Source organism: Pyrus communis, chromosome 7, assembly GCF_041283825.1.
Source record: "Pyrus communis isolate YQ-2024b chromosome 7, ASM4128382v1, whole genome shotgun sequence".
NCBI lineage: Eukaryota > Viridiplantae > Streptophyta > Magnoliopsida > Rosales > Rosaceae > Pyrus > Pyrus communis.
Genome location: NC_142571.1, coordinates 19,887,145 through 19,914,216, shown reverse-complemented (window position 1 = coordinate 19,914,216; position 27,072 = coordinate 19,887,145). Strand labels below are relative to the sequence as shown.

The window sequence follows — 27,072 nt, the reverse complement described above, 5'->3', positions numbered from 1 at the left end:
CGATGGAAATTAGTTTACCCTCTCGCACTAGAGAGCTATTAGTTTACCCTCTTGCATTGGAGAGCAATTAGTTTACGTTCTCGCACTGGAGAGCAATTAGTTTAACCTCTCGCACTGGAGAGCAATTAGTTTACCCTCTCACAATGGAGAGCTTGGAAGTCGTTGTCATGAGAACAGTTGAGGAAAGTTAGACTACTGGATAATTGAAATAATCATCAGCCTGCGAGGTCTTGTTTGGCGATTTGCTTGAGACTTCAAACTACTTGTGGAACCCACTCAAAGGTGTAAGCGCAGTGAGCTGCTCCCAGAATTATAGTGTCATCATTAGGTGTTTCATCGTGTGCCCCTTTGAGACTTGGTTGGCGTGAGCCACAGGGTAAGATCGGCACGATTGGGAGCCATGGTACAAGATTGGCATGGTTATGAGCCATGGTACAAGATGATAGATCAATGGTTACCGAGAGCCGTGGAGCAAGTAGGCAAGGCTGTGAAAGCAGAGCTGGGGCTAGCTTGGGCCAGGTTATGTACAGTATGGGGAATTGGACCACTAGTTTCGTAATTCTCGGCTATTGGTGATGTAATGCTTCAGTATTAAATCGTCTAGAATGTTGAGAACAAAGTCTGCCCCCAATTCTTGGTAGTTGGGCTGGTATGTCATTCTAGTACTCGTTTACCCCCGGCACGCCATTAGGTTGAGTTGTTACCTTTGTCCGAACAGAAATAATCTTTGTATTCGACAATCTATATGGGATAGTCCCGTCTGCTTGATCTTGTTATTGAAAGATGACTCGCTTATGTTGGTCATGTCTCGTCAGAACGTCTCGTTAGTAGCTTCATTACCCTAGAAATCGCACAACTGTTCGGACAAGAGCTTCTCAACTTATTCCTGAATTTATCTTTGTTGGGTAGCGGAGTTCTCGGCTGCCCCCAGTCATGACCTGCTGGTCTAGGCCACTCTTCTATGTGTTCAGCTCGTCTATGTCGCGGTTGCGGTGTATGTGGTATTTTCCTAGCAAGCGAGCAGGTAATTCATAAGCTGCTGGTTGAACTTGAGCCGAATTGAGTGACTGTTTCTTTCCGTCCACTGTGCTGCCTACTCCGATGTGAGGCGGAGGATGCTCCTTGCGGGCATTGCCTCGAATGAACACTTCACCTAGATGATTGCTCATGTTGATTATCAGAATATGACCCCAACCGTGTATGTATGCTCGTCCGTAGGCTTAACCGAGAGAGTATGCTCCTCCGCGCGAGACAAGACACTGCTAGAGTGGTTCTTCATCTGCCCTTGTTATACTTCGAGACACCTCGTCAGGGGCACGTTGCGATGCAAGAGCTAATTCACCAAAGTCGTCTGCTGTGTGAAGACGCTCGTTAACTCTATAACTTGTCGGGACAAGTGTTGTTCTCTATATAGGTTGGAAGAGTTTGGACGGAATGCATCTTATTGAGTAGCGGAAATGTAGTTGACTCTGGGTGCGACATTTGAGTTGGGAAATGTCAAATCTGCGGAAAAATAGGGTGAAAATACCTTCGGTTCAATCGTTGGCCCAGAAATTTGGAGCTGAGTTGGTTGAACCGGTCTTGGACCAACTTGGGCTGCTTAAGACACCACAGGAGTGGGCTGCGGCGCGTGTACATTTAGGCCTGGGCTCAGCTAAAAAGTGTTATGGGCTCGTGTTGGGCTGCTTCTTTTACCGCAGCTACTTGGGCTTGCACTACAGAGGTAGTGGCTCGGGCCAGCTCACGATGAGCCTGGCTCGGCTACCTTGCAGCATAGACTGCAAATTAGGTCATGCGCCAAGTGGATGAGGGTTAGGCCAACGTTGTTGGGGCGGCAACTTGGGCTGCTTCTAGCTCCTGGGCTTGCTGCTGCAAAATGGCCTGGGCCTAAGCTTTTGACTACCTCACTGCTTGCTGCTCATCGTGGACTTGCTGCCATGGGGCTGGCCTACTCCCCACTACCACAATGGTCCACATGGCTACCATGGTGGTGGTGCTCCATGGTGGCAAAGTTGATCAACTTGACATCGCTTTGAGCGTCATAGATCGTCGTGGTGGGGCTATATCTCGTCCTCCATTTGATCCAAATCTTTGGAATGTAGGAAGTTTCATTCGTCATCGTTTCCAAATTTCCCGTCATTGAATTTTTTTCCTCACCTCTATTCAAAGAATTAAAAAAAATCTAGGTATAAGAAAGTATGAAAAATTTACGAACGAACGAGAAACGAGAAACGTTGAATGCGAGAATCTTCTTCGAGCCTGTGAATCAAACTCTCAATGAAAGCACCAATTTGAGGCTACAAATTTCTTCCTCCTTATTCTTGGACAAAATTGCACATACAAAATAAATAACACCTTAGGTCAAGACCAAAAGCCTCACGCACCCACGATGAATTTGGGGGGGGGGGGGGGGGCCTTTGGCCAAAAAACCTCCGATGCCAAAGTTAGAATTTTGAGGGAAAATTGTTTGGAGAATTTAGAGAGTTTAGCAAGAGAATTGGAATTGAGTTTTGGACAAAATAAGGTGGTATTTATAGGGGTGTGGCCGGCCACGTTGGGAGGAGATGGACAGGCCACTTGGATGGTTTTGTGGGTGAAGTTCATGATTTGTGTTTAATTATCAAATTAATTGAATAATTAATCAATTAATTAGTTAATTAATATAATAAAAAAAGAATGACATAGGGGTTACCTTGTGGAGAAGATATGATGAGCAATGGATGAAATAGGTTATAAATAAATACCTATTTGGGCACTTTTGACTTGATTGAAGGATGATTGTCCACTACTCGCGTGTAGGAATTCCAATGTGCCTCGACGGTAATTTTGTCTTTTTAACCCAAAAATTCATGTGTCGCCTCTTGATTCTCCTTGATTATTTTTGGCTCCACGGGTGTGTCAATCTCTCGCCCTACAATTTATCTATATGTAAATGATCAATGATTGACAACTGTTTATGTACAAAGTAAATTATTTTTATTTATTTCTAAAATAGTTAAATTAGAGATATAGTGAGATGAAGAGAAATATTTTATCTACTAAGACAATCCACCCGTTACATTTAAAAGAAACATACACATAAATACAATGGAATTATCATATATCAATTATCAAAGGACCCAACCAAGATGGTCGAAAATGTGCTCTTAGGGAAACTGATGATTGAGACATCATTTAAGGACCACATGCAGGCATGCTAATTACTGGTCATGTTTGTCCTGCCAAATCAATATCTTCTTTTCTTTTCTGTCAACATAACCCAGTTTATGGTGTTTTTATGGAAAATAAATCATATTCCTTTTATGTTACCACTCTTCCCCTAAGAAATTTACAATTCTTCCATTCTCTCTAATCAATGGAAACGGGTACTTAAGGCGCGCCGTTGACAGCAGTTATATGTGCCAACTTACATCAAAGAGCCAAATTAATGAACTTGTGCCTAAACCTAAAAATTCTAGTAGTGTTTTATCACTAAATTTTTATAGCACTCTATTATTAAAGAGCCAAATATGGATTTCGCACATAATTTTTAATTTGGATCATATGTAGTTACAACACTCTCCTTCCTTCTCTACATACTTGTTCAAAAGAAATGCTAAGGAGATTTTTTTTGAAAATGAGACTCTTCACAAATTTTATGTCACTTCATATTTTTTGCATAATATTTTTTAATGTTGATACATGAATTGATGTTAAATTATGAAATGGCAGAAAATACGACTCGATACATCAAGTATCAAAATATAAATGGTTGGATACTTTAAAAAAAAATCCCAACCACTGTAGCATTTCTCTTAAATAAGCTTAGATATTTATGAGAAAAGTAGGACCCGGATGATGTGTGTCCTTTTTTTTATCAAGCACATGATTAAGATGCCAATTTTGAATGGAGTGCGTCTTTACTTTGGAATCAAACTTGAATTACTTTGGAATTAATGTGGAGTTTGTTTTTGTGATGATGGTATGGACACGTATTTCTTAATATATGTCAACATTCTTTGGAACTGATTGGCGAAATTAATCTAATGAATTATACATAACATATATTTTGTTGTAAAATGAATAAATAAAACAAGACACAATTTACAAGGTTCCTCTACAGTCAATGTGACTGGAGTACGTCCTCGGGGCAGCAATGGTGCTTTCATTAATTTAGAATAATAGGAGTAGAAAAATAACTCTCTATTACCTCCTCTCCTCTTCCTCTATTTTCTCTCTTTTCTCTCTTTTCTCAAGGGTGGTGGACACTTGATCTTGAATCGGACTTGTGATTTCTTCAAGGGTCTTGGGACTTGTTCTTGAATGAAATGGGACCACGAGCAGCTCCACGTGATAAGTGATCTTTGGTTCCATCAGGGATGAATCGACATGTGTTTTGTTGTGCTTGTCTCCACATGCTTCAATGTATCATTTTCACTTGCCTTATCTGTTCCCCTTGTAGAAGTGGTATTTTCCCTAGTTTTCCCCCATGCAGGTGTGACATCTTCTCTTGCACAGTAGAAGTGGTGTGCAACCTTTGCATTTGGATGGTCCATCACTTCTTGGTGATAAAATACCGTAAAAGAATATGGCTACTCAATAGCAATGCTTGGTAAGCAATCAGGAAAGTTTCTAGGTAGTCGGTTCCTGACTGGAAGTTTCATTTCAGGTTCTGACTAATTGCTTTCTTTCACCTTGTCTTGCAAGTAAAAGTAAGGGCAAAAGAAAAGACAGGGAGATTGCATGATATGAGATACTTTTTCTCTTAAAGGAAGGAGTATAAGATTTTGATGTTGGTGTAAAGCTTTTCGATTGAAAGGGGTTTCTAGCTAAGGAAATGAGTTTGGCATTTTTAGGGACTTGGTTGAAAAGTTATTCTCAGAGAGGAAGAAAACTGAATATATTGAGAAGTTTGGTTGCAGATGCATTCTTGGTGAGGAAGGAGAGTTAGGCATTGTAGATATGCCTTGCCATGGAGAACGAAGGTAGACATATATAGGGATTTCACAATAATGAGTAGTGGTGATGTGCCTTTACTCTTGTCAGCAATTATGGTGCAATTAGAACAATAAGATTCACGCGTTTTCAATTTTGTTAGCTATCTTTAACAAAGTTGCACGTGATATTCGGAAAGCTGAGATTGCGTCTGAAAAATGCCAACGAACTTTATTCAGGAACATCTGGCATTTGAAATTTGGAGGAGCAGTGTCTCTTCGATTTTTGAACAAGTGGCCATGTTACCTCTTCTTTTATAGAAACATCAATTGTGTTCGAGAGTATGATCAGAAAGGTACTGCCTGTAGAAAATTTTCCCCTTCTTGTACTTCTGAGATTTTATTTGACCTCCTTTTTCCTTCATCACTTCTGAAAATGACTTACCCATCTAACATTTTCTTAGATTTAAGTCTCAGGAGTGATACGAATGAGGAGCGTCAGGATAATATATGACGCTCGTCCTTCTTATCTTCTAATGGTCCTCTTACGGTTGAGTACTCTATGATGAAGAATAACATAACCACTACAGTGGTAGCTAGGAATCTTCTCACTCCAAACGATAACAGAATCCTTTCAAAATGGTCTAATGAGCCGGCCATTCAAGAATCCTTGGCTTTCAGTGTTCAGTGTGCTGACTCTGTTTTCGATATGGGTCAACGCCTACTTACTCAAACTCGCCAAGTTGAATCATTGATGGCTGAGGTGGCAAATCTTAAACAAGAGATCAGAAGGCTCAAGCACGAGAATAGAATGTTATACGTGCTTGCAAATAATTACTCAACGAGCATGAAAAGAAAGCTCGACCAGCTGTAGGAATCTGAAAGTCGAATTCAAAGTGATTGACAAACATTAGCTTCCCCCTATGTGACCCTAATAGAATTTCATTCAAGAAAACAAATCAATAAGAACCTTAGCTAGCACCAAACAAGCTAATCTAAGCTCATCTTCCTTATTCAAATGTTAACTGCGACCTTTTAATCATCCTTGAAGTGCAGTATGTGTAATAGCCATGCTAATGCAATTTCAATTTATTTTTTTTTTTTTTTTTGCAAACACCACATGCAAAATAGTGACCTTCTCATGGGACATACACTCAATCATACATATGTTTAGTTAACGTGTTTCGCTCAAAGAATCAAATGTGAAAGATCTACCATAAGCTTGCATAAAGATCTCATCTCCACAATCATAATTGCAAAACTTAAATCAAGAGGACTTTTATTGGTTGTAATGAGGCTTAGGGAAAGGGTTATAGAAATGAAAGGATAGGTAAACACAAGTTCCAAGCTACATTGCAAGCAATTCTCTTATTGAGATTTTAAGAACTCAAGCTCTCCAACCACTCTACTAATACCTCCAACCACACCCCTAAACTTTTTATTTGCTTTGTATACAGTTTTTCTTTTTCTTGTTCCTCATTTTTTTTTTTTTTTTTTTTTTTTTTTTTTGTGTGAACCAATTTTCACATAACTAAATACAAACATGAAATACCCCCACGCTTATTCTTTTGCCAAACTCCTTCAAAGTACTTCACAAACATTTCTCATAAGACAATCTCACATTGCTCACTAGCTAGCTTGGAAATGGTAAGGGAAAATGTTTAAGGTATAAGGGTAGACATATCTGGTGATAAGAAATAAAGGGCTCAACATATACATCAAAAATTGGCAATCTAATGATATCATTTTTCTTTAGGAAACATGATTATTTGGGCCATGGTGATAAACCTAATGCCTTTATCCTTTTCAAGTTCATGCAATCAATGACAAACATTTCGAAAGATCGTTACGCAAGTTCTAGAGATGTAATTCACATAAGTTCATCACACATGAAAGAATATGAGTGTGTGAAAAATGCACACACTTTCAATAGGCTCAAAAACTCACATAGGATGTATATGGTCACTATGTTCACATACGAAGCTTTAAGTCATGCTTTAGTTTCATATCAACAAGGCTATGTGCATTTGGTTTTTCAAAGATGATTAAACATGTACAAGGCTAACAAGAGAATAAGGAATTTCACACAACACATGCTTACTAAGTTCTTGATCACTGTGGTTCAAATTCAATCCAATTATATCATTGGGTCGGGAGGCTGACAAAAATCTAATTCAAAACAATAAAGAATATAAGACTATATTTTTGGATTTTCAAATTTTCAGAATTTTCTCTTTTGTTTTGGGTTTTTTTTTAGAGTTAACAAAACTAATTAAGAAAACAAAAAACAACAACATGGAAACAAATGAAATCAATTCTTAGTCAAAGGGATGAAAATTTTCAATTTGGTCATTTTTTCAATCCTTACCCCCAAACTTAAGCTGGACATTGTCCCCAATGTCAAAAAATACAATAATACATAAAATAAAAATAAAATAAAATAATAAGAAACAAAATAAAGCATTTGGACTGAAAACTTCCCTAATTTGCAGTAAAAGCAAACGATGACCCCCAATCTTCAATTCTGCAATAAACTCCAAGGGTGGACATAACCAAATGTTCCTCGACATCATACTCCGCAAAAGACTAGTAATATGGCTTCAGTCTATGCCCATTCACTAACACGTTTCCGGTATTCGTAGGAAGTTAGGTCAATGCTCTTGGACCTTTGAGTATGCATATACTACAAAGAGTACCTAAAATAAAATAAAAAACAAAAACACTAATTAGACAAGAAAAGAAAACAATAGAAAAATAAGTAATTAGAAATAACAATCCCAAGCAACACGGTGCCAAAAATTTGATAGGATTAAAAGCACACCACAAAGTAGCACACAAATGTCCTATTGATTTTTCTTATTAACACTACGATTTGTCAATTGTAGCATATGAAAATAAGGGTCTTTCCCGCATAAGATTGTTTTATCTAACTACTTAAAATGTCACAAAAACTGGGCTGCTGTCCCTACTGGCCAGCCACCAAAAATTAATTATTAGACTGACTTACACTTATCTAAAGTCTATGAAATTTTATATGCAAACACTAGACACACAGAGCTTCACTCACACAAATATTTGGGATTTTTGGAGTTGATTTGCTATTTAAATTAAATCGAACAAAAACAGGACAAAAACAGATTTTAAGTAGTTCGCAAATTAAGAAAAAGAGTTAGGGGAACTGTTATCCACCACCAAATAATCATGCAAACATGTTATGTTTCATTCAAATTCCTTTTATTTCCGGATGAAGATGCTCAAGTTGGCTCAATGTTAGAACTCAACCTATTACTCTTTCTTATGTAGTATGTTAAGAGAAAGGTGTTTTCAACTTAACTTAGTCTCTAGCATGCAATCTAGAATGGCATGTTCATAGATTTAACAAGTAGAAATCATTAAGAACGAAAAGAGTTTGAGTCATCACAAGGCATCGTAAGTACTGGCGTTGTCTTACTTATCCTAGAAATTGATTCACATGTTAATCGCAATTAACAAGTACTACTCTAGAACATATGTGGGTCCTTATTCGACAAGGGTAGGCACACACATATTCATAGCATTAGAATTCTAGATATGCTTACTAAGTATGCATCCGTAGAAAACACATAAAGAATTCATCAATGAGACAAATAGTGAACCAATTTTCATCCATTCATAAAAGTAATTCAAACGAAATGTCATAACAAACTTGCAATCATATTCGGGGCTTCAAACAGCCCCTAGCTACTAAAAATTTAGTTACACAATCCTTAAGTTAAAACAAAAGATAGACATGAGTTTGAGAAAATAGAACCGAAAGAAATCAACTGAGGCTTCTTCATTCCTTCCTTCCCCAACACTACTTTTAAACCAATTCTTGCTGCATCATTTTCTTCTCCTTAACTCACCCACTAATAGCCATTTAGTGATGACAATAAGTGAGAGGAAATGGTCAAACAATTGTAACTCCTTGGGTAGCCTTTATGCCAATTACTCCCTATTAATCCTCATCTTTAATTGCATTTCCTCCTATATTTGAATAGGTGTCAGCTGGCTTGTTTTTGGCTGCATCAATTTTGGCTACTAGATTTATTGGATTTATTACTTTCAATGCTTTCTTATCAGTTACAAACTGCTCGGCCTCTTTGGAACCTTTCAGTGTTAAAACGACCATAACTTCTTCTAGAAAAATGATATTAACAATCCGCGAAATGTTCCAGAAAATAGACATCTGTAGTTTCCAAGCATATAAGGCTCATTCTCTAATTCATTCTGAGTTGTCTGCAACTTGCTTCCAAAGTCAGCTGACCTGCACAGGCAGTTTTGATGAATTTGTTACTTAAAATCCCACTTGTGCTATTTTTCTTTTCTTTGCTTGACAAATCCTACAAAACACAAAAACAAAGTAAATAACTCAAAAATATAAGGAGCTAACTAAGAAAAGACAAGTGAATTTGATATAAATTATATATAAATATGAGCTTATCAGTGATTACTAGAGGTTCTTTCCTAGATTCCGAAGGCAACTGATGTCTTCCCCTTCTAGTGGTTTGCCAAGTACTGGGGCGCCGCATGATCAATCTCCAGTGCCTCCTCCTTCTGGAGTACTGCCTAGTATTAAGGCTTCACATGAGCAACCTTTGTGAAGGCTCCATCCTGTTTGTTTGTTTTAACTTATGTGTATGCACATATCTGTAATTTCTCAGAGATATTAATAGATAAGCTTTATTTCATTCAGTGTATTGTGCTAAATACAATAAAGCATATACTTCACTAAGATGTGGTACTTCTAGACTAAATATCAATTTATCTTTACTCTCACGAAGATAAATGATCATTCTTAGTGTCTACATCATTTGAGTATTCAACTCATAATCTTCAATCCATATGATTCTTTAATATCATAAACATCATGGATAAGATTCATGTTGGTAAATTGTTCGATCTGCAGTTCGAGACAATTTTTCTCTTAACACTTTATAATTTTTCTAGACTCTTCAGGAGTTTCAATTTAATGTCATCGATTCTTACAAGAGATTTTAGTATGTTGCAATAATATCATAATGATAGTACTCACTAAGGCAATTTATACCATTCATTGGTATTAAGTACATATTTTATGATTTACCATTTGAGGGCTTACTTCCAGCACTTTAAATCCTTCAGGGATTTTCCTTTGGAATTTATATAGAGCAATTTGTTCCCATGTATACGTGAGGGATTTACTTATGGAGATATGATGTGGGCGACTCACAACCCTTTGTATATAATTCTTCATTCATATGAACTCGTTTTGCAACCTTGTATCATATCATGTGAGTGTATTTCACTATATTACAAATGCCCATATGTAACCTCTTTGGTTCAACATCTTTTGACTATTTGTATTATATTCAAATATATAGGTCCATTTTTTCACGTTCTTACAAAATTGTAATGGAATTGCCTTTCTCCATTTTTAGCCAATAATTTTTGTTAACGGAAAAGAACGGGACTCAATATCAACACAGCTCATTGATGAATTTAGTAGCTACTTATAAAAATCAAAATTATCATTGGTTATCATCAATTCAAGATTCTATATTCTCTTGTGCATACGCATGCATAAAAGCTTTTTATTTCTTTTAGATATCTATTGCCTCTTTAAGGGCATTACACGATCTCTTCCAGGATAGTCATAATTTAGAGAATGCGGATCATAACCTCTTCTTGAGTGTTATAGAGCTTGGATTTTAATCTCCACTTCTGGGAGTTGAGTCATTGGAACCTATACGTCTATCATGCTTCATGCATGAGAATCAACATTCTCATGTCTGCGGATTATCTTTTTTGGGAAATATATCCATGCGGCAACTGTCATGCTTCTGGCATGCAACAGTTATGCTTCAGGAATGCAATAGTTCAGTAGTGTCATATTCTTCTTCTTTTAGATGACCAAAACCTTTTGAGTCTGAAGGTCTGCCACACTTCAGGCGTGCAACGGATAAATCATTTGATGCCTCACTATATTGTCCAAATGAGGACATCAATTCTTGTAGGCACATTTGCAACAAATATATGTGATTTCATCACTTTCGTTGCATCATTAAATGCATCTGGCATTTGATTGATACATCATTGCATCATTCAATTATTCTTACTTCATTTTCATGTTGATTGCTTCGTGAATCAAAATAAGACAAATTATCTTCGTTCTTCTAGAACGGTATTTTCTCATCATTCTTCTGGAATGATATTTTCTCATCGTTCTTCTGGAACGATGTTATTTTCTCCCTCTAATGGCAGGAAAATTGTCTTATCAAAATGACAATCTGCAAACCACGCGGTAAACATATCCCCAATCAAGGGTTCTAAATATTGAATGATAGATGGTGTTCAACATCAATGCCCAATCGGCGATGATGCCTCATTTCAGTTCATTGTGGCAGTGCAATAGGCACATAGATAATACAACCAAAAACTCATAAATGTATAATGTTTGGCTGGTTTCCAAACACGAGTTGTACTGAGAAGTATTGATGGTTGGTAACATGTCTAAACCGAATTAATAATGCATCATGTAAAATAACATGTGCCCATGTAGAAAACTGGCAATTTCATTTTCATGAGCAGAACGTGTGTAATCAATTTCATACGCTTAATAAATGCTTCTGCTGAACCATTTTGAGTATGGACATAAGGAACTTCTAGTCCTTATTTAATAGTATATAGATTGAGACTCTTATGGCATTTATTACAATTAAGTTGAGAAACTACGACATTTCAAACTTACGATACTCATCAAGGAACATTATGTCCTGATCTTGAGGATCAAGGGACTTCATGCCCGATCTTTTTGTATGATGGAACTTTGGGTCCAATCATTTTTATATGATGAGGATCAAGAAACTACAGGTTTTGATATGATCAAAGAACTTCAGGTCCTATATATACTCATCATAACAAAAGATAAATTAAAGCAATAGACGGTAATTCCAACCATAATAAATAAATTGCATTTATGTAAATAAAGCTTGTGACAAGGCTTTACATTTTTGTAACATCATCCAAAAACCTTTACTTTTTGTTCTTTCTTTTCAGATGGTGCAACATCATCCAAAAACCTTTACTTTTTCTCTTTTTTTTTCTCTTTTTTTTTTTCCTTTTTCACATGTTCTGTTGACACAGCAAGATTCCACCTTTTTCCATTTTTTACTTATTATTTTTCATTCAAATGGTGCAAATGCATCATTATGCCTTTTCCATTATTTATTTATTTATTTATTCATGTTTTTTTTTCTATATGGTGTGGATGCATCATCAAAAACCTTTGTCCTTTTCTCCTTTTGTGTCAACATCATACACCAAAATTCCACCTTTCCAATCCTTTTTCACATGGTGCCTGAAACACCATTCTATAATCCCTCCTTCCTTTTTCTTCTTTGTCTGTCTTTACCAGTCTCAAACCCAGGGCTAGCTGGGTTGTTGTGGAGGTCACACAAAACCAATTCAATCCAAAAAGGCTACCAGAGATTGGTGTTGTTCTTGCATGGCCCAGAGAATATGGCATCGCGAAGTAAGAACCTCCCTACAGAGACATAGATGACAGTGGGGTTGACGGAGGTACAAGAGAGGGAGGCCTATGTGGAGTCAGTCCTACAATAACCAAGTATTCATGGGAGTTCTCAAGATCTATCGAAAACAACACGATATGAATTTCCAAGTTTGATGAGATTCTTCTGGATCTCTGGAAATCAGTTGTCAAGTACGAGTTTTGTCATCTTGTGATAACTACAAGTCGTCGTAAATTTCAATTCTCACCAGAATTCGGTGGGACGCTTCTGGTGTGGTGGGAGAGACAGAAAATAGACATACCTTTTATTCCGTGAGATTTTGGCTAGCAGATGTGAGAGGTAGGAAATGCTTCATCGGATTTATGGCGTTGTGCTTTCTACTGACATAAGAGCTTCTCGTGCTAATAACTTGTTGTAAAATCAACGGTGTGTGCAATGGAATAAATAAAACAAGACACAATTTACGAGTTTCCTCTACGGTTAATGTGACTGAAGTACATCCTCAGGGCAGTAGTGGTGTTTTCATTAATTTAGAATAATAGGAGTACAAAAATAATTCTCTCTATTATCTTCTCTCCTCTTCCTCTCTTTTCTCTCTTCCTCTTCCGTGAGCCTTCTGTCTTATGTCTATATCTTTTGTGTTCTGTGAGGTGTTGTATTTATATAGAAAATAGGATTAGTGTGCAGCAAGCTTCAGTAGACAATGGAAGGGCCCATTATTTAATTCTTTGAGTGGACATCCATTGTTCTACAACATATTTCATTTTGTATACATGACTTGGTCCAGTAACTTGCTTTTAAACAGAGAGGTGATTTATCTTGGGAAATTGGCATTCTGATGGCTTTACAACTTTCAAGTGCCAATCTAACTAATCCCAGAAAAAAAAAAAATTATTGAAATAAATAAACTCCCATGCGAAATGACTATCTACCGTTCTAAATTTCTTATACAAAGTTCGTTTATGTTTTTCTTAGCTCCCCCTCAGCTGTTCTTACTTCAAAATCCAAGTATTCATATAAGAAGGCTTAGTTAACTCATTCAGCGTGAAAATTTGTTTCAAAATCCCCTCCCTGTAGTTTCAATGAGTTTCGTATAAATTATTCCTTAGTTTAGCGCAAAAAAAAAAAAAAAAAAAAATGTGTGGGGGAAGATATTGATATTGGTGTGTGGAAAATGTGAACACTGTTTGGGTCTACAACTCATCCCAATTTTTCCAACCATCGAAAGTCTACTATGCTCCTCTGTTTTTCCACAAGCCCACTTTCGACAAATATTTTTTATACAAATTTTAGAGAATATATATGAGATTCGTGGCATCATATTTTAAATCATTAGATTATTTCACTATCAATGATTAAGATTTAATCTAATAGCTAATTAATTATACGGTGTAAAAATAAAAAAACAAAAAAAAATAAAAGCTAATTATTATTTATTTCCCTCATAAGAAATTATTATTTCTTACAACGTATTGATTTGACCCCATAAACGGGACCACCACCCCATAGCATGTTGCTGCCAGAAGCCCATATTTTTTCTAGAGAATCTCCTAATTGTTCCCGAGCAACTAGAAAGAGATTCTTTAACCATAAAGAATTTAGTTCAGACGTAAGATATCTATCCAGAAGTTTCGCAACTCAATCATGTATGATGGAATCATCAAAAATTGAACTATGTATGTAACTCACTATAGGCTCAAGAAAAAGAGAAGGTGTGTACGAACGAGATATCTAACAACAAGAAGAAGGAAAACTACTGAACAGAGGAGCTCCCGAACATTTTGTTCTATGTCTTCGAGCTATATACCATTGTTTAATTCTGGTCATTGAATAAATAAAACTTTGATGGATAATAGGGTTCATTGATATTCCTGGTATAATAGATACAGTCATAATCAATTTGATGAAATTGGTTGATCTTATAGAGGATCTTCTATAATTTCACATGTGAGGGATTATTTCTTGGTTTCGTCCCATCATTAATAATTTGATTATATTTAACCTTGTGCTTAAACTTAAAGTCGTTGGAGTATTATTTATGGGGGAGTGAGAAGTTGAGAGAGCATCGTAGCGGAGCACTAATCTTTGGGGAGTTCAATGTTTATTACGTTACTTTTTGAAAAGTTGTGTTTTATTTATTTTGAACCTCTCCTTTTGATGTACTTTGTTGTGCTACTCTTGATTTCGTTGTTGTTGATTTTCCTGAACAAATGGGTGATTTGAACTGATTACATTGACATGCTCTTATGTTTTTATTATTTTGGTACCGAGAATTGTACCTTGTGCTTAAACTTCATTGTTGTTATGTCTTTGTTGTTAGCTCTTATATACTTCGTTTGTGGTTGGTTATTTCTTTGTTGAGCTTAATTGACCTATCCATTTCTTTTGTTTAATGAGACTGGCATATCATTCATTTTAAATCCTTTGCCTTTGCCATGACAAAATGGTGGAGAAAATTAAAATTTGAAAATTTGTGTTGTGTTGCAATCATGTACAATGCTAAACAATTTACTTCCTTGCAATTGTTTTAACCATGATAACTTTTCACTTGTTCTTTGTTGCAAGATTCATCCTTTTGTGTTCTCTTGAGTGAGGTTGGGTGAATTTAGTTATAGAGTTTGGGTTATTTTGTCAAGGAAAGTCAAAGAGGGAGATTGTGAAGTCTAGTTTTATTATTTGGCTTCCCTTGTCAAATGTTGCAAATTGTACCACACTTGCTTTAGTTAGATTTACGGTTTAAAATGCTACTTTGGGATCTTGTTGTTGGAAATATCATTTCAAGAGCTTAACTTCTTGCATCAAAGGTTTGTTCATCCATATGCATTTCATGTCATTATTTCCAGTTGATTCTGTCTAGTCAAAACTTCTCGCTACTTTCATACGAGTTGGGCAAACACTTTAAGACAACACATGGGTCATCTGACAGCTTTTTCCCGAAAATGAATTTTCAACCCTAGATCTTTCTAGATTGATTTTGCACTTGACATGTGGCTTTCCTGGTCCCCTTTCTATATGAACATTAAACCCTCTATAAAAGCTAAACCTAGGGTTCTTATGATTTTTGGGGTTTAAGATTGGAAATTTTTTAAAGCTTTATTTTTCATCTCCATCTCAGATCTCTTATGAGCATCAAGCATATTCTATGGGTAAAGTTCTTCATCGATTATTTATAAATCTATCTTTGAAATTGCTTGCTTAAATTTGTTGTATATGCTCATTTCATTTGGCTAGGAGTTTTACATTTTCATAAAAGAGTTTATTTTATCTTTGACCTGCCTCTTGTGTTCTTCATTAACCCTAGCCATAAAACCATGTCCATGCATCAAACACCCAATCATTGCATACTAGGGTAGCATTTTCTTCATGGTTTTGTTTTGATTTTGTGGTCAAGTTTCAAATCTTTAAATTGATCTCTTTTTGGATTCGTGTCAGTTTCATCTTTCAAGTGTTTAATTGGTGAAACTAACTAGACATTGAATCCAGATTTGCATCAACTTCATCATAACATCATTTGCATAAGTTGATTTGATTTCGGTGCCAAGTGAAGAGCTCACGAGGAGCTGCCACTACGTGAAGACCGAAGGAGTTCATCTCGTGTAAGGAAAAGTTGCACAAAGGTAAAGTTGCTTCATAGATAGGGATCTATGAATTGAGCTTTGCGTGGTACTTTGTAAGAATTTTGTTTACACTAGTGGATTGGACTCAGTAGAGAGTCTTCGATTTTTTAACCCAGAGGTGGGGTTTTCCAACCCAAAACTTCTTGTTTTCTTTGCCTCTTAAACTTGCCCACATATTTTATTTACTTGCATATGCTTCACGCATCCTAGGAATTATTATTTGATATGAGTTAGAAACTAAGTTTACACTGCATATTATGAGCAATAAACTGAATTGTTGTTAACTAGGATAACTTGTAGTGAACTAAGTTTGATTCGTAGACTTGTGTTTGATTAACTGACGAATCTGTACTTAGTTGACTGGTAAGCTTGACTAGTCAATCCAGCATAATTTAATTCGTAATTGCTTTGTAATTGCTGTTTGCGTAATAAACTTATATGTAAATGTGTTCAAGTTTAGGAATCATTGTTGTGAAACTAATCTGGGCAGACTTTGATTAGTTGAACATATTGGTCAGTTAGGCTTTGTTTTTGCAGCTGCACTTTTTATCACTGACTAACTTGTAACTAGTTGACTAGCTCATTTGACTAGTCTACTGTGCAAAGTTTTTTTTTTTTTTTTTTCCATGATATTTCGCCTAGTACCCAATTTCACAACCAAAATTCTATACATTTTGAGGGCCTCCCTTGGAGTCTCACATAAGGCCTCCAAAATCTCAAGATCGATCCTGAATGTCGGCTTGAGTATTGTAAATATCGGTGAGAATCTATTGCCATGAAAACCTAAGGGTTCCTTGCAAGCCTCGTATGGCGCAAATTTCAAAGGTTAATCAAGTAAGAAAACTCTCAATGGCTCTCTCCAGTTTTTGTTCACCATTGCTAGCCAAGGCAGAGAATGCTCCCTCCACACTGCACTCTTTCATATTGGATTTTCAAAGTTGTTCTATATCTTGGTAAGTGGAAGAAAGGAACAACTATGGGATTTCTTTTGCAGTAGATGAGTTTGGAAGATCTTTTCCACTAAGGTTATTAGGTTCAAATAGTTGTGGTGTGTTTCGGTTCCAGTAAGGTTGCTAGATAAGTCCAGAACCATAAAGAACAAACACTATAATATCTAGATGAGTCTAGTAAGGTTATTTGAGTGATGCCATTTTAATCACACGATTAAGCATCAAAGCACCAATCTTGATGCCTTCTTAAAAACAAGGTTGATGTATAAAATTCACCTTAGTACGGAAAAGTTCGTAACCGAGGTAGTCAACTAATATCTATTAACTGGCATTCCTATCAAATGTTGAATTCACTACCCCAGAAACACCTCAAAGGAATACAAATTCCATACGATTTTCCTTGGTGAAGAAATTGGATTCCTAGATAGAAGTGCTGGATTGAAGAAATTTTGGAGATATTAAAAAAAAGACACAAACAAACAAAACAGGAAGCTAAAAAACACAAACAAGAACATATTTTCAAAGAGGCCACCTAATATGACTAATTGGTCAGGCAATCAAATTTCAATTGACCAAAATTGCTGGATTCTCATGGGAAAGCAAAACAAAAGGAAAGTTAATGGGATTAGGAGAGAGAAACAAAGTCATAATTAAAAAATGTTTCATAATTTTATTTTGAATGTATGTTTTTATTTATAAATAAATTGTCATATTAGGCTAAATTTCAACTATTGATAGTTTGATAATCTAATGGTGTAAATTTGTGTCAAATTTTGTGTAAAAAATATAGTACTACGGATCTACTCCTTTCCCCCTTTGTTTAAGATATCTCCATGTTTTGGTAAAAATGAGGACTAGTTGTCCGGCCAACTCCACTTCAAACTTTAACGATTCGAACCGCATATTTGTCAAGTTGCACTTTATAAATCACCCTTGGAAAATATTAGCCAATTCATAAATGTTTGACAAATTTAGTCTGAGTTCAAAGAAATTGACAAACACTATATTCTAAGATTTTTTTTTTTTTTTTTTTTGTCAAACAATAGATTTGTTAAATTAGATGTTAGATTAGAGAACCGATAGAATTCGAACGCATGTCGTGGTGCAAGGGCAACAATCATCTTCGTGATGAAATTTTACTTTTTTGAAATTTTACTTTTTAAGAAAAATGGAAATTGCAACTTTTCCATTTTGGCTAGAAGACATGATCAACTGTTAGAACCTCACTTTTACTCAAATGCAAGATATACTAACCAGAATACTAATACAATCAAATATTCATTCACCCTTTACATCTGCACATATCTTAGCTTATATCACTGGTTGCAGGCTAAAGGTCTTCAACAACAATTGAGATAGCAGGGCTAGCCAAGTGATGCCACTTGGCATCCTAGCATCAATTGTAACATCCCACATCGTCCAGGGGAGTGGATCTTGTAAGCCTTATATGTATATTCTCATCTCTACCTAGCACGAAGCATTTTGGTAGCTCATTGGATTCGGATTCCATGGGAACTCCAAAGTTAAGTGAGTAGCACGCAAGAGCACTCCCATGATGGGTGACCCAATGGGAAGTTCTCGTGTGAGTTTCCAAAAACAAAACCGTGAGGGCGTAGTCGAGGCCCAAATCGAGCAATATTGTGCTACTGTGGAGTTGAGTCCGGAATTTGGTGGAGGTCCGGACCAGGGTGTGACAATTTGGTTCCCTAGCAGCCAATGCTTCCGATTGAAGGGGAGAGAACACAAAACAAAACTGTTTGGCACGAGCAGCCACAAACGAACCCAATTCATCCCGGACAATAATACCTACGCCCCCCAGTATACTATCTTCACACAATGCGCCATTGACATTGATCTTCAGACAACCCGAGGGAGGTTTGATCCACCTCACCTCTGGCGAAACCAATATCAGTTGAAAATACTAGTGCACAATATATTTCAACATACATGACTATTTCAAACCAATATCAGTTGAATAGTCATATACTTCTAATTAATTTGAAAAGGTGCAACTCTCTCTATATATACTCAACGTTGGCAAAGAAGAATTTATTCAGGAAATATGTTTTCAACACAATTTTCCTTTTCCTTGTTTTTTCTTCTCTCCTCACAGTCATACAATTTCCTTCTAGTTACTTTTATGGGAAGAATTTGGTTTTACTTATCGAATATTTCATACTTAGTTGTATTATAAAAATGATTTGCCAAGAACCTTTTAGCAAACTCATTCGAGTGAGACAATAACACTTTAAAAAAGCAACTCAAGTTGTATCTCAAAATCATCTTTTATATTCTTCATTTTTCTATATTTACATGTTCTCAAGTTAAATAACAGGAAATGCTAGTAAGACCATGTTGTTAGACCATATAATCTGACGGTTGATAGTTGAACTTATTTAGATTACTTACTTAGCTTTTGAGACCCTACATTGTTTAATTTGTTTTTGACATGTTAAATAACAATTTGCCCATGTAAGACCAACTCCAAAGGGCAGACGCAAATCCAAATATTTGGTTTAAATCCGAAAAATGCATCCAATGGGGAGACATAAACACAAAAAATTCGACTTTGGACCCAAACTAAATTTAAATTTGGGTTTCTACTTGGCTGATCCAAATTTTTGGAGGCCCCACATTTGAAAAAAAAAAAAATAAACACAATAGCCGGAAGGGTGAGGATTGCGGCATACGGCTAGGCCTCCCATGGCAGGAAACCTCGGCTGTCCAACGGTCAAATTGCGTTCAAAAACAGCCGTTCGACAATGGTCCACATAAAATGCCTTTTTTCCGATCTTTTGAATCTTGATCTAACAACCTAGATTAGATTTTTTTTTTTTTTTTTTTTTTTTTTCAAATCCAACAACTGAAATTTAAATTGAACTGTCAAGATAATAAAATAAATATTTTAAAACATATTCAATTTACAAAATTATTACAAACTTTGTAAATACTCATTCATTTATATTATGATTAGTTCGGTTTTGAAAATTTTGTTCAAATTTCCTTTTTTTTTTTTTTTTTTTTTTTATAGGTTAAGACATTCATAAAATTAAATTAAGATTACATAACTCAAAGTTACAAAAAAAAAAAAATCTTTACCACAAAAAATTAGGGTTAAAACCATTCCACCAAAAATTAATACATTTTAGGTCTTGAAACTTAGACCTTAAGGATTGAGTTATAGACCCAAATTCTATCTTTTAGTGAACCTAAGTATTTGGGTTTTGTTGAAGTTGGTCTAACATAGTTTTTTTTTTTTCTTTATAAACATAGCAAAAGTCAGAAATCTCCCTCACTTGCACCCATCGAGGACGCCGCTCCTCCCTCGAAAATTGATCATGTGTCGAAAAATATTTTAGAATTTTTCATAGGGTAATGCTAGGAAACCAAATTTATAGACCAAATTTTGTAAACCATATGATATGGAAGTTGATGATTGAATATTACTTAGTGTTGATTAAAGTGTTTATTCCTTATTAGTGATACATTATTTGGTTTGCAAATTTGGTCTACAAACTTGATCTACATAGCATTACCCTTTTGCATATGTTCCACTTGCAAATTCTCTCTCTCAAACACTTACACATAAAGTGGTACAATAAATGGACAGACATCCGAAAAAAATTAGGATCAAAATGAGAATGTATGTTAAATTTTTGAATTACGATAAATATTAAATTTTCAAAAAATGATCCAAAATTTTTATTTGGTGTTGTAGGCCTAATTTAACTGAACAATACAGAGAGAGGGGTGTGGCATGACAAGAAGTAGAGGAAAGAGATGTGTGATTCTGAGGAGTTGTGTTATGTCACTCATTATGTCTTTATTTATAGTAGTAAGGAAGATAAATTCCTTACCCCATAAGATTACAATTCTAATATGATAATATCTAATCTAAAGGATATGATAAAATCTCATAAAAATATACCAAGATATTATAAAATACATGATCACGTTCCTAATCTAATAAGACTACAACATTCGAAACATTTTTTAATTGCAATTAGAAACTCTTTCTGATTCAATCCATTCCAAAATCAAGCTTTTGTGTACATAAAGCCCAAGAATATGGTCCCTTTTAGACTTTGGGTAGTCCAAGCCGAGCCCAAATAAACTGGGTTCTCTTTGCGTTACAATTCCAAATTAATCAAAAACCTAAACGAACCAGACACAGCAAGAGAAGAGAAGAAGAGGAAGAAGAAGATGATATACAGGAAATGGAGTCTGTTAACGGGACCCATCACGATCTTGGGGGGCATAGTAGGCACTGTTGTCGTCGCCAACTTCGTCTTCAATGATAACGTAATTTCCATTTTTATTCATTTATCTCTTCATATTTTTATTTTATAGAATTTCGGATTCATCAACTGGAATATTTCTTTCTTTCAAATCCACGAATTGTGTTAAACTATCGATTCATCAAATGAGCCTTTTGGGTTATGATTTATGTATCTAGATCCTGCTTCTTCGAGTGGGAAAACAATCTAGGGTTTCAGTGCTTCATTTTCTTAAGTCAAGTTTTAGGAATTTTAGGTTTCTGCTAATTTACATCGATTTGAGCATCTGGGTGTGTTTAATATGCCTAAATTCCTGCCAAATGAGACTTAAATCAGGATTTTAGCTTTCCCAATTGGAGCTTGCTGTGGTTCAATGTGCCCAGTTGCTGTCTGATCAAAAATCATCATCATATACGTGTGTGTGTGTGTGTGTGTGTGTGTGTGTGTGTGTGTATCATGAAAACATTTAAATAATTGGTGGGTTATGTTGTATATTTGCTTAACTTGTTTGCAGACACGAGCATTGTAATTTACATTTTGCTGAATTACGCAGGATCGATTTCTGAAGCCGGAGGCAAGGAAGGCGGATGCATCCACTTCAAGCAAATAAGAGGAGGAAGGTGAAACAGCTGCATTTTCAATGTAATTCAAGCTTTTAGCTTTCTGTCTTTATTTGTTGTTCTGCAAAATTGTGGTGATGCTGCACCTTCAGACATGCCTTGTCGGTTTAATAATCCAGAATTCAAATGTGAGTTCTGATTTAAGGTTGTGTGGTTAAATTTCGTGGGATATGTTCTCTCTGTTGTCTTGACATTTCTTGCTTTTCAAGCTGAGAAGAATTAATCTAATTCCATTGCTTCTGTTGTCACGATCATCTCGATTATTGTTTAGTAGTTTCATTTTATTTCAGTATTACGTATATGACGCATATAGACATTTAGGCCCTGCAAATACCCGTGAGGTTTTAGCTCGGGTGGTGTTTGTATGATTGAATGGCAGATTCTAGGTTTGGTTCTTGTATAAAGTAGAAACGCTTTGGCGAACTGCAAATCTGCACTGTCCTACGGCCGCGTGATGCTGGCCAAGAACTCGGAGAACTTCAGAGGGGTAAGGTGCAACAGTATTGCTTTATATGATGCTAGTAGTTGTGAAGCAGGGAGACCTGTAAGTCATAAATTGCTTCTTAACGATGAACTTGTGTGGAATTTTGGCACTCTTCTTTTCAGCAATGGTAATGGTAGATACATAAGTTTACAGAAATGGGATTTTTTTTGTGAGATTTGTAGTTTCATTTATAAGCTCTGATGTATTTCGGGTCAGCGTCACGAATGTTTTAGGCACAGATTTGTTCACAGGATTGCAAATGCTTGTGAGCTTGATAAGCCAAGAGTTTGATCATCGATATTTTTCGCCATTGACCAACAATTCCATAACCAAATCATTCCAAGAGTCTATTGGCCCAGGCAAGCACCAATGTAGGCAATCATTCTGGACTTTGGCATTCATATCCTTTGCAAATGGCTGGAACTGCCTGTACGGACCTGGGTGCCCATCGGGTCTCAATAGCGAAAGGTGGGTTGTGTCCAGGAGTTTAAAGTTCACCCCCTTCTCCGATCCTTCGGCCGCAGCCTTCTCAAATTCTTCCAGCTCGATGTTTTGCATTGCAGCATCTACATCTTTTATATCAACCTCACCCTCTCTGAATGGCGCTGATCTATTGCAATACCCCCCACTGAACCACTCTCCTTTCTCAAAATGGTCGGGCGTGGTGGTTCTAAATAATACAAGCGCTTTATGATCCGAACGAGTGATGAAATTGAAAACCAGACGGAGGGCACTGCGATAGGCGTAGTCAAACCTAAACTCCGTTAAGTTCTTTCCAGGGCAGTAATGGCAGCCTCTGACCGTGTTGTTCTCATGGTAAATTGCGGTTTTAAGGAACCATTTTCCTCCGGCAATCACCACGTAATCCAAGCTGTTATACTGATCGGTCCATGTCTTGTCGAGTTCGTCAAGATAAAGCTGAATTTCGGAAGTAGAAACTCCGTTCATGTCTTCAAAAATGGCCGCTTTGACGAGAAACGGAGTCCAAATTACGGAAACAGTGAAATTGTAAGAAGGGAAAAGCCATCTTTTAGACCTGTATTCTTTGTCATGGTATACCTCAACAGCTTGCTCCACCTGCGGGACATAGACACTGAATTGTGACCAATATTATCATTTGGCACCAGAAAATGGAGAGCCAGCAAAGAATATGCACAACGCTACACAACAGATAACTAGTGCAGACAGTAAGTATAATCTATAAGAATGTCAGGTCATGGTAGGTCCTGTATCTACACCGGAATTATAGGGTCCAAATTTATACATATACAGGCCATATCGACCACTATGGGGTCGGTACATACGAGAGAGACTTCCTTGACCCGGTTTCCCTATCCCCTCTTCCAATTTCTTTTTTACGAGCTCACGTGAGAAGCGAGAGGATGAGTGAGATAGGGAAACCGGGGTAGGGAAGAACTTTTCCACGCTGATAATTGCATGTAAAAACTTGTAGGAGGTAATCATACATCAGTAATTATTAACGTTCCCAAAACGACGTTGGAATTGAAACAATTATGATCCCAGATAGATAGTAGGCAAACCAGCTATGAAAAAGATTCTACAACCAATTAAAAAGCAGTGGTCACCATAGAATTTCAGCTGTAATCCACAATTTTGTATAAAAATTTATGGCTTGAAGTAGGATTGCTAACCACAGACCGAAAATTATGACAAAGACGTGCCAGTGAAGCCAAGAAAAAGTTTGAATGCTTTTTAGCCAAGATAAGAGAATTATATGGAGGAATCAAAGAAAGTAGGACCAATGCCCCCCATGATTAAGGGCTAGTTTGGTATTACTGTGCTTTGAAAAAAAACTATTTCTGCTGTGCTATGAGAATAAGCAGCTGTGAAATAAAGCAGCAGAGTGTTTGGTAAACTTTTTTGAAAAAAAAAAGGCAGTATTATAGTGTTTAGTAAACTTTTATGTAAAACAGATGTGAAAAAAACCAGTTTTTCAAAGCTGGATTTTGCAGTTTCTTGTTTTTGGCTTTTTTTCACCCAAAATTGTGAAAAAAAACTAAAGCTGAATGTTTACCAAACACAAAAACAACTCTCAGCTTTTTTTTATACCAGCTTTTTTCAGAATCACCTTAGTACCAAACCAGGCCTAATACACATCAACCGCTTGTCCCACAACATAATTTGATCTAAACTAGATCTAGACTTCCATACAATTTCCAAAGAGAAAAGGTTGCTAAGGTTTCAACTTTTGAAAGTAAATTATACTTTGTTTTCGCCGGTTTTTATTTTTTAAAACGTCGTTTTAATGCAACAATTGTCGTCCATGAGATTTGAGCTCAGGACGTCCTCCAACAAAGTGAAAACTCAGTGTGACGTAGACCAAATTGTCATAGACTCACAGAAACTATTGTGGTTAACTGGAAATGCAAAATTAACAGAGTTTAGTGGTTCTAAAACATACAGATTCAGTAAACATAAGCTAGATTTCAACGGTGGTTCAAAGTCCTGAAAAGTTAGTAGTAAATTGCTTTCGATGTGTACCTGAGAGAGAATGCAAAGCAATGACTGCACATGGTTACGCGAAATCGAATCACCAATGAAGGCCCATGATTTGTTCCTCATTATACCAAGAAAACTCTGCGGATTGAACTTGGGTAGCTCACAGTCTCTTGGGTTCCACCTCCAGTAAAAGTAGTCGGAATCGGGGCGACCGTTCTTCATACAATTCTGATGAGGTTCCACCACATGGCAGCTTTCATTAGTGTATCTTGGACCTGACGGATCTGGTACCCAATCTCCAGTAAAAAGGTCACACTTTACTGCAAGTACGTTATTTAGTAAAAGTAAGTAAATCAGTTGCGTACTTGCATTAAAAGAAGAGCAGAAGCTAAAAATTTAACGATACTTCTTTATCTTTTGAGTTGTTGTGCCGGATTGGTCGTTCATAACCTTTGGACTCTACGACCCGATGAAAAAAAAATTCTACATACTGCAAACTTTTCAGTGCCAAAATTTGCAAAAGAAATTAGAATTATAAATGCAGTTCTTTCTAATGATTTGGGATTTCACAGCTAGAAATTTACCAAATAAATATATCTAAGAACTGATTATCCTAGAAAACTAAATTAATGAAAAACAACTCCACATTGATTAAATTAACAATGTGAGTTAAAACTACAAAAGCAAGTGGAGAAAGTTGATCCTAAAAACACCAAAACAGAGACAGAAATAAAATAGAATTACTTACCATTGTCATGTGTTTGGGAGGTGTTTCCAGGAAAATCAACAATTGTAGAGTTTTGAATTTGACCAGGAAATAAAGAAGAATCGGAAACAGCGGAGGAGGAGGAGGAGGAGGAGCCTGTTTGTTGTTGGTCTGCAAATGCAAGAGGAGGTGGCTCTACTGGTAAATTTAATCCGATAGGAAGCACAGAATCGGAAAACAAGAGTCGAAAAGCGAGACCAACTAAGAGAAAAGAGACTGCAAGCTTCACAAACACATGGTTGTTTTTGTGGAATGACAATATTGGGTTCGATTCAACCCTCAGTTCCTTCACCATCTCAAGGGTCAGAGAGAGAGAAGAATTTTAAGAATATTTAAAAGAAAAACAGAAGTGATGAAATGAGCTGGTTTTTGATTTTGCAACAAAACAACCCAAACGAGGTTTTAGTTTTGATTTAGTTTCAGGTAGAAAATATGTTGTTTTGTTTTGATAATTGTGATTTAGGTGCATTAGAGTATCTTAAATTAAAATGAAAACTAATGAAAATGGTTTGAAAACTTTGAGTTTTAATGATAAGAACAAAATAAAGAGTAAAGTGAATAGTATCAGGATTGATTTTTTATTGTAAAAATATAGTTTTTCGTTAAAATAAGTGGGTTTTTCGTTAAAACTCCTCAAAATGAAATGCTAAAATATATAAATTAGTACTAACATTAAACAAAAAAAACAGCAATAATGTTTTTCAACTAAAATACGAATGTACATTTAGGTACCGTTTGGTACGTGAGACGGGACGAAACAGAGTGGGACAAGGAGTTCTGTCCCACGTTTGGTGCGCCTAAAACGGGTGGAACAAGCTGTTCCACGGAACGAGTTTTGGGTGAATTTTCGTTCCACCTCACCCCCTGGAACGACTCGTTCCACATCTGTGGAACACAAAATTATAACATCTCCGTCTCCTTCTTCTTCCTCCTTGTTTCCATCCGAGGGCATCTTTGCTCCCGCTCCGTTCCGTTCCATCCTGTCCCGTCCCGTCCCATTCCGTTTCGTCCCGTCTGCATATCAAACGATACCTTAGGTACTAATTCAACTTCTATACCTCTAGTATTTTCTCGTTGTCAAATTTAATCTTTATGTTTAAGAATTAGGGTTAATTACATTTTATCCCCTTAGATTTGGGATCGATTTCAATTTCTTACATCTTTAAAACATTTCAATTTCATACATTGACTTATCATTTTATTTCAATTTCATATATCTGTTAGAAAATCCGTTAAGTAAACCGTTAAGATTTGATGTGGTGTTGATGTAGCTGCCACATTTGTACCACGTAGCAAAAAAATTATATTTTTTATACATTTAAAATATTATAATAATTTATCCTATTAAAAATAAATAAATAACTAACTGAAAAACCCACCTGCAACCAACCCCTTCCCCGCAACCCAAACCCTCCCATCTCATCCCACCCCACCCCACATCCCCTTTCCCCTTCTC

At 36.2% G+C, this 27,072-nt stretch overlaps 1 protein-coding gene across 1 annotated transcript; it reads right to left on the bottom strand.

The window, feature by feature from the left end:
- Positions 1–22,481: 22,481 nt before the first annotated feature.
- Positions 22,482–26,065, bottom strand: LOC137734618 (protein trichome birefringence-like 25). Its single transcript, XM_068473861.2, has 3 exons — positions 25,599–26,065; positions 24,893–25,170; positions 22,482–23,467 (listed from the first exon to the last, which is right to left on the bottom strand). The coding sequence occupies exons 1-3, from the start codon at positions 25,909–25,911 to the stop codon at positions 22,682–22,684; spliced, it is 1,377 nt and encodes a 458-aa protein (XP_068329962.2). The 5' UTR covers positions 25,912–26,065; the 3' UTR covers positions 22,482–22,681.
- Positions 26,066–27,072: the final 1,007 nt, after the last annotated feature.

Bases quoted from the DNA above. Each gene is read 5' to 3' on its own strand.
- LOC137734618 (XM_068473861.2), bottom strand. From the start codon at position 25,911: ATGGTGAAGGAACTGAGGGTTGAATCGAACCCAATATTGTCATTCCAC. The intron at 25,171-25,598 runs GTAAGTAATTCT...ACGTACTTGCAG, and splicing joins CTCCCAAACACATGACAATG to TAAAGTGTGACCTTTTTACT. The intron at 23,468-24,892 runs GTACACATCGAA...TATGTCCCGCAG, and splicing joins TGCTTTGCATTCTCTCTCAG to GTGGAGCAAGCTGTTGAGGT.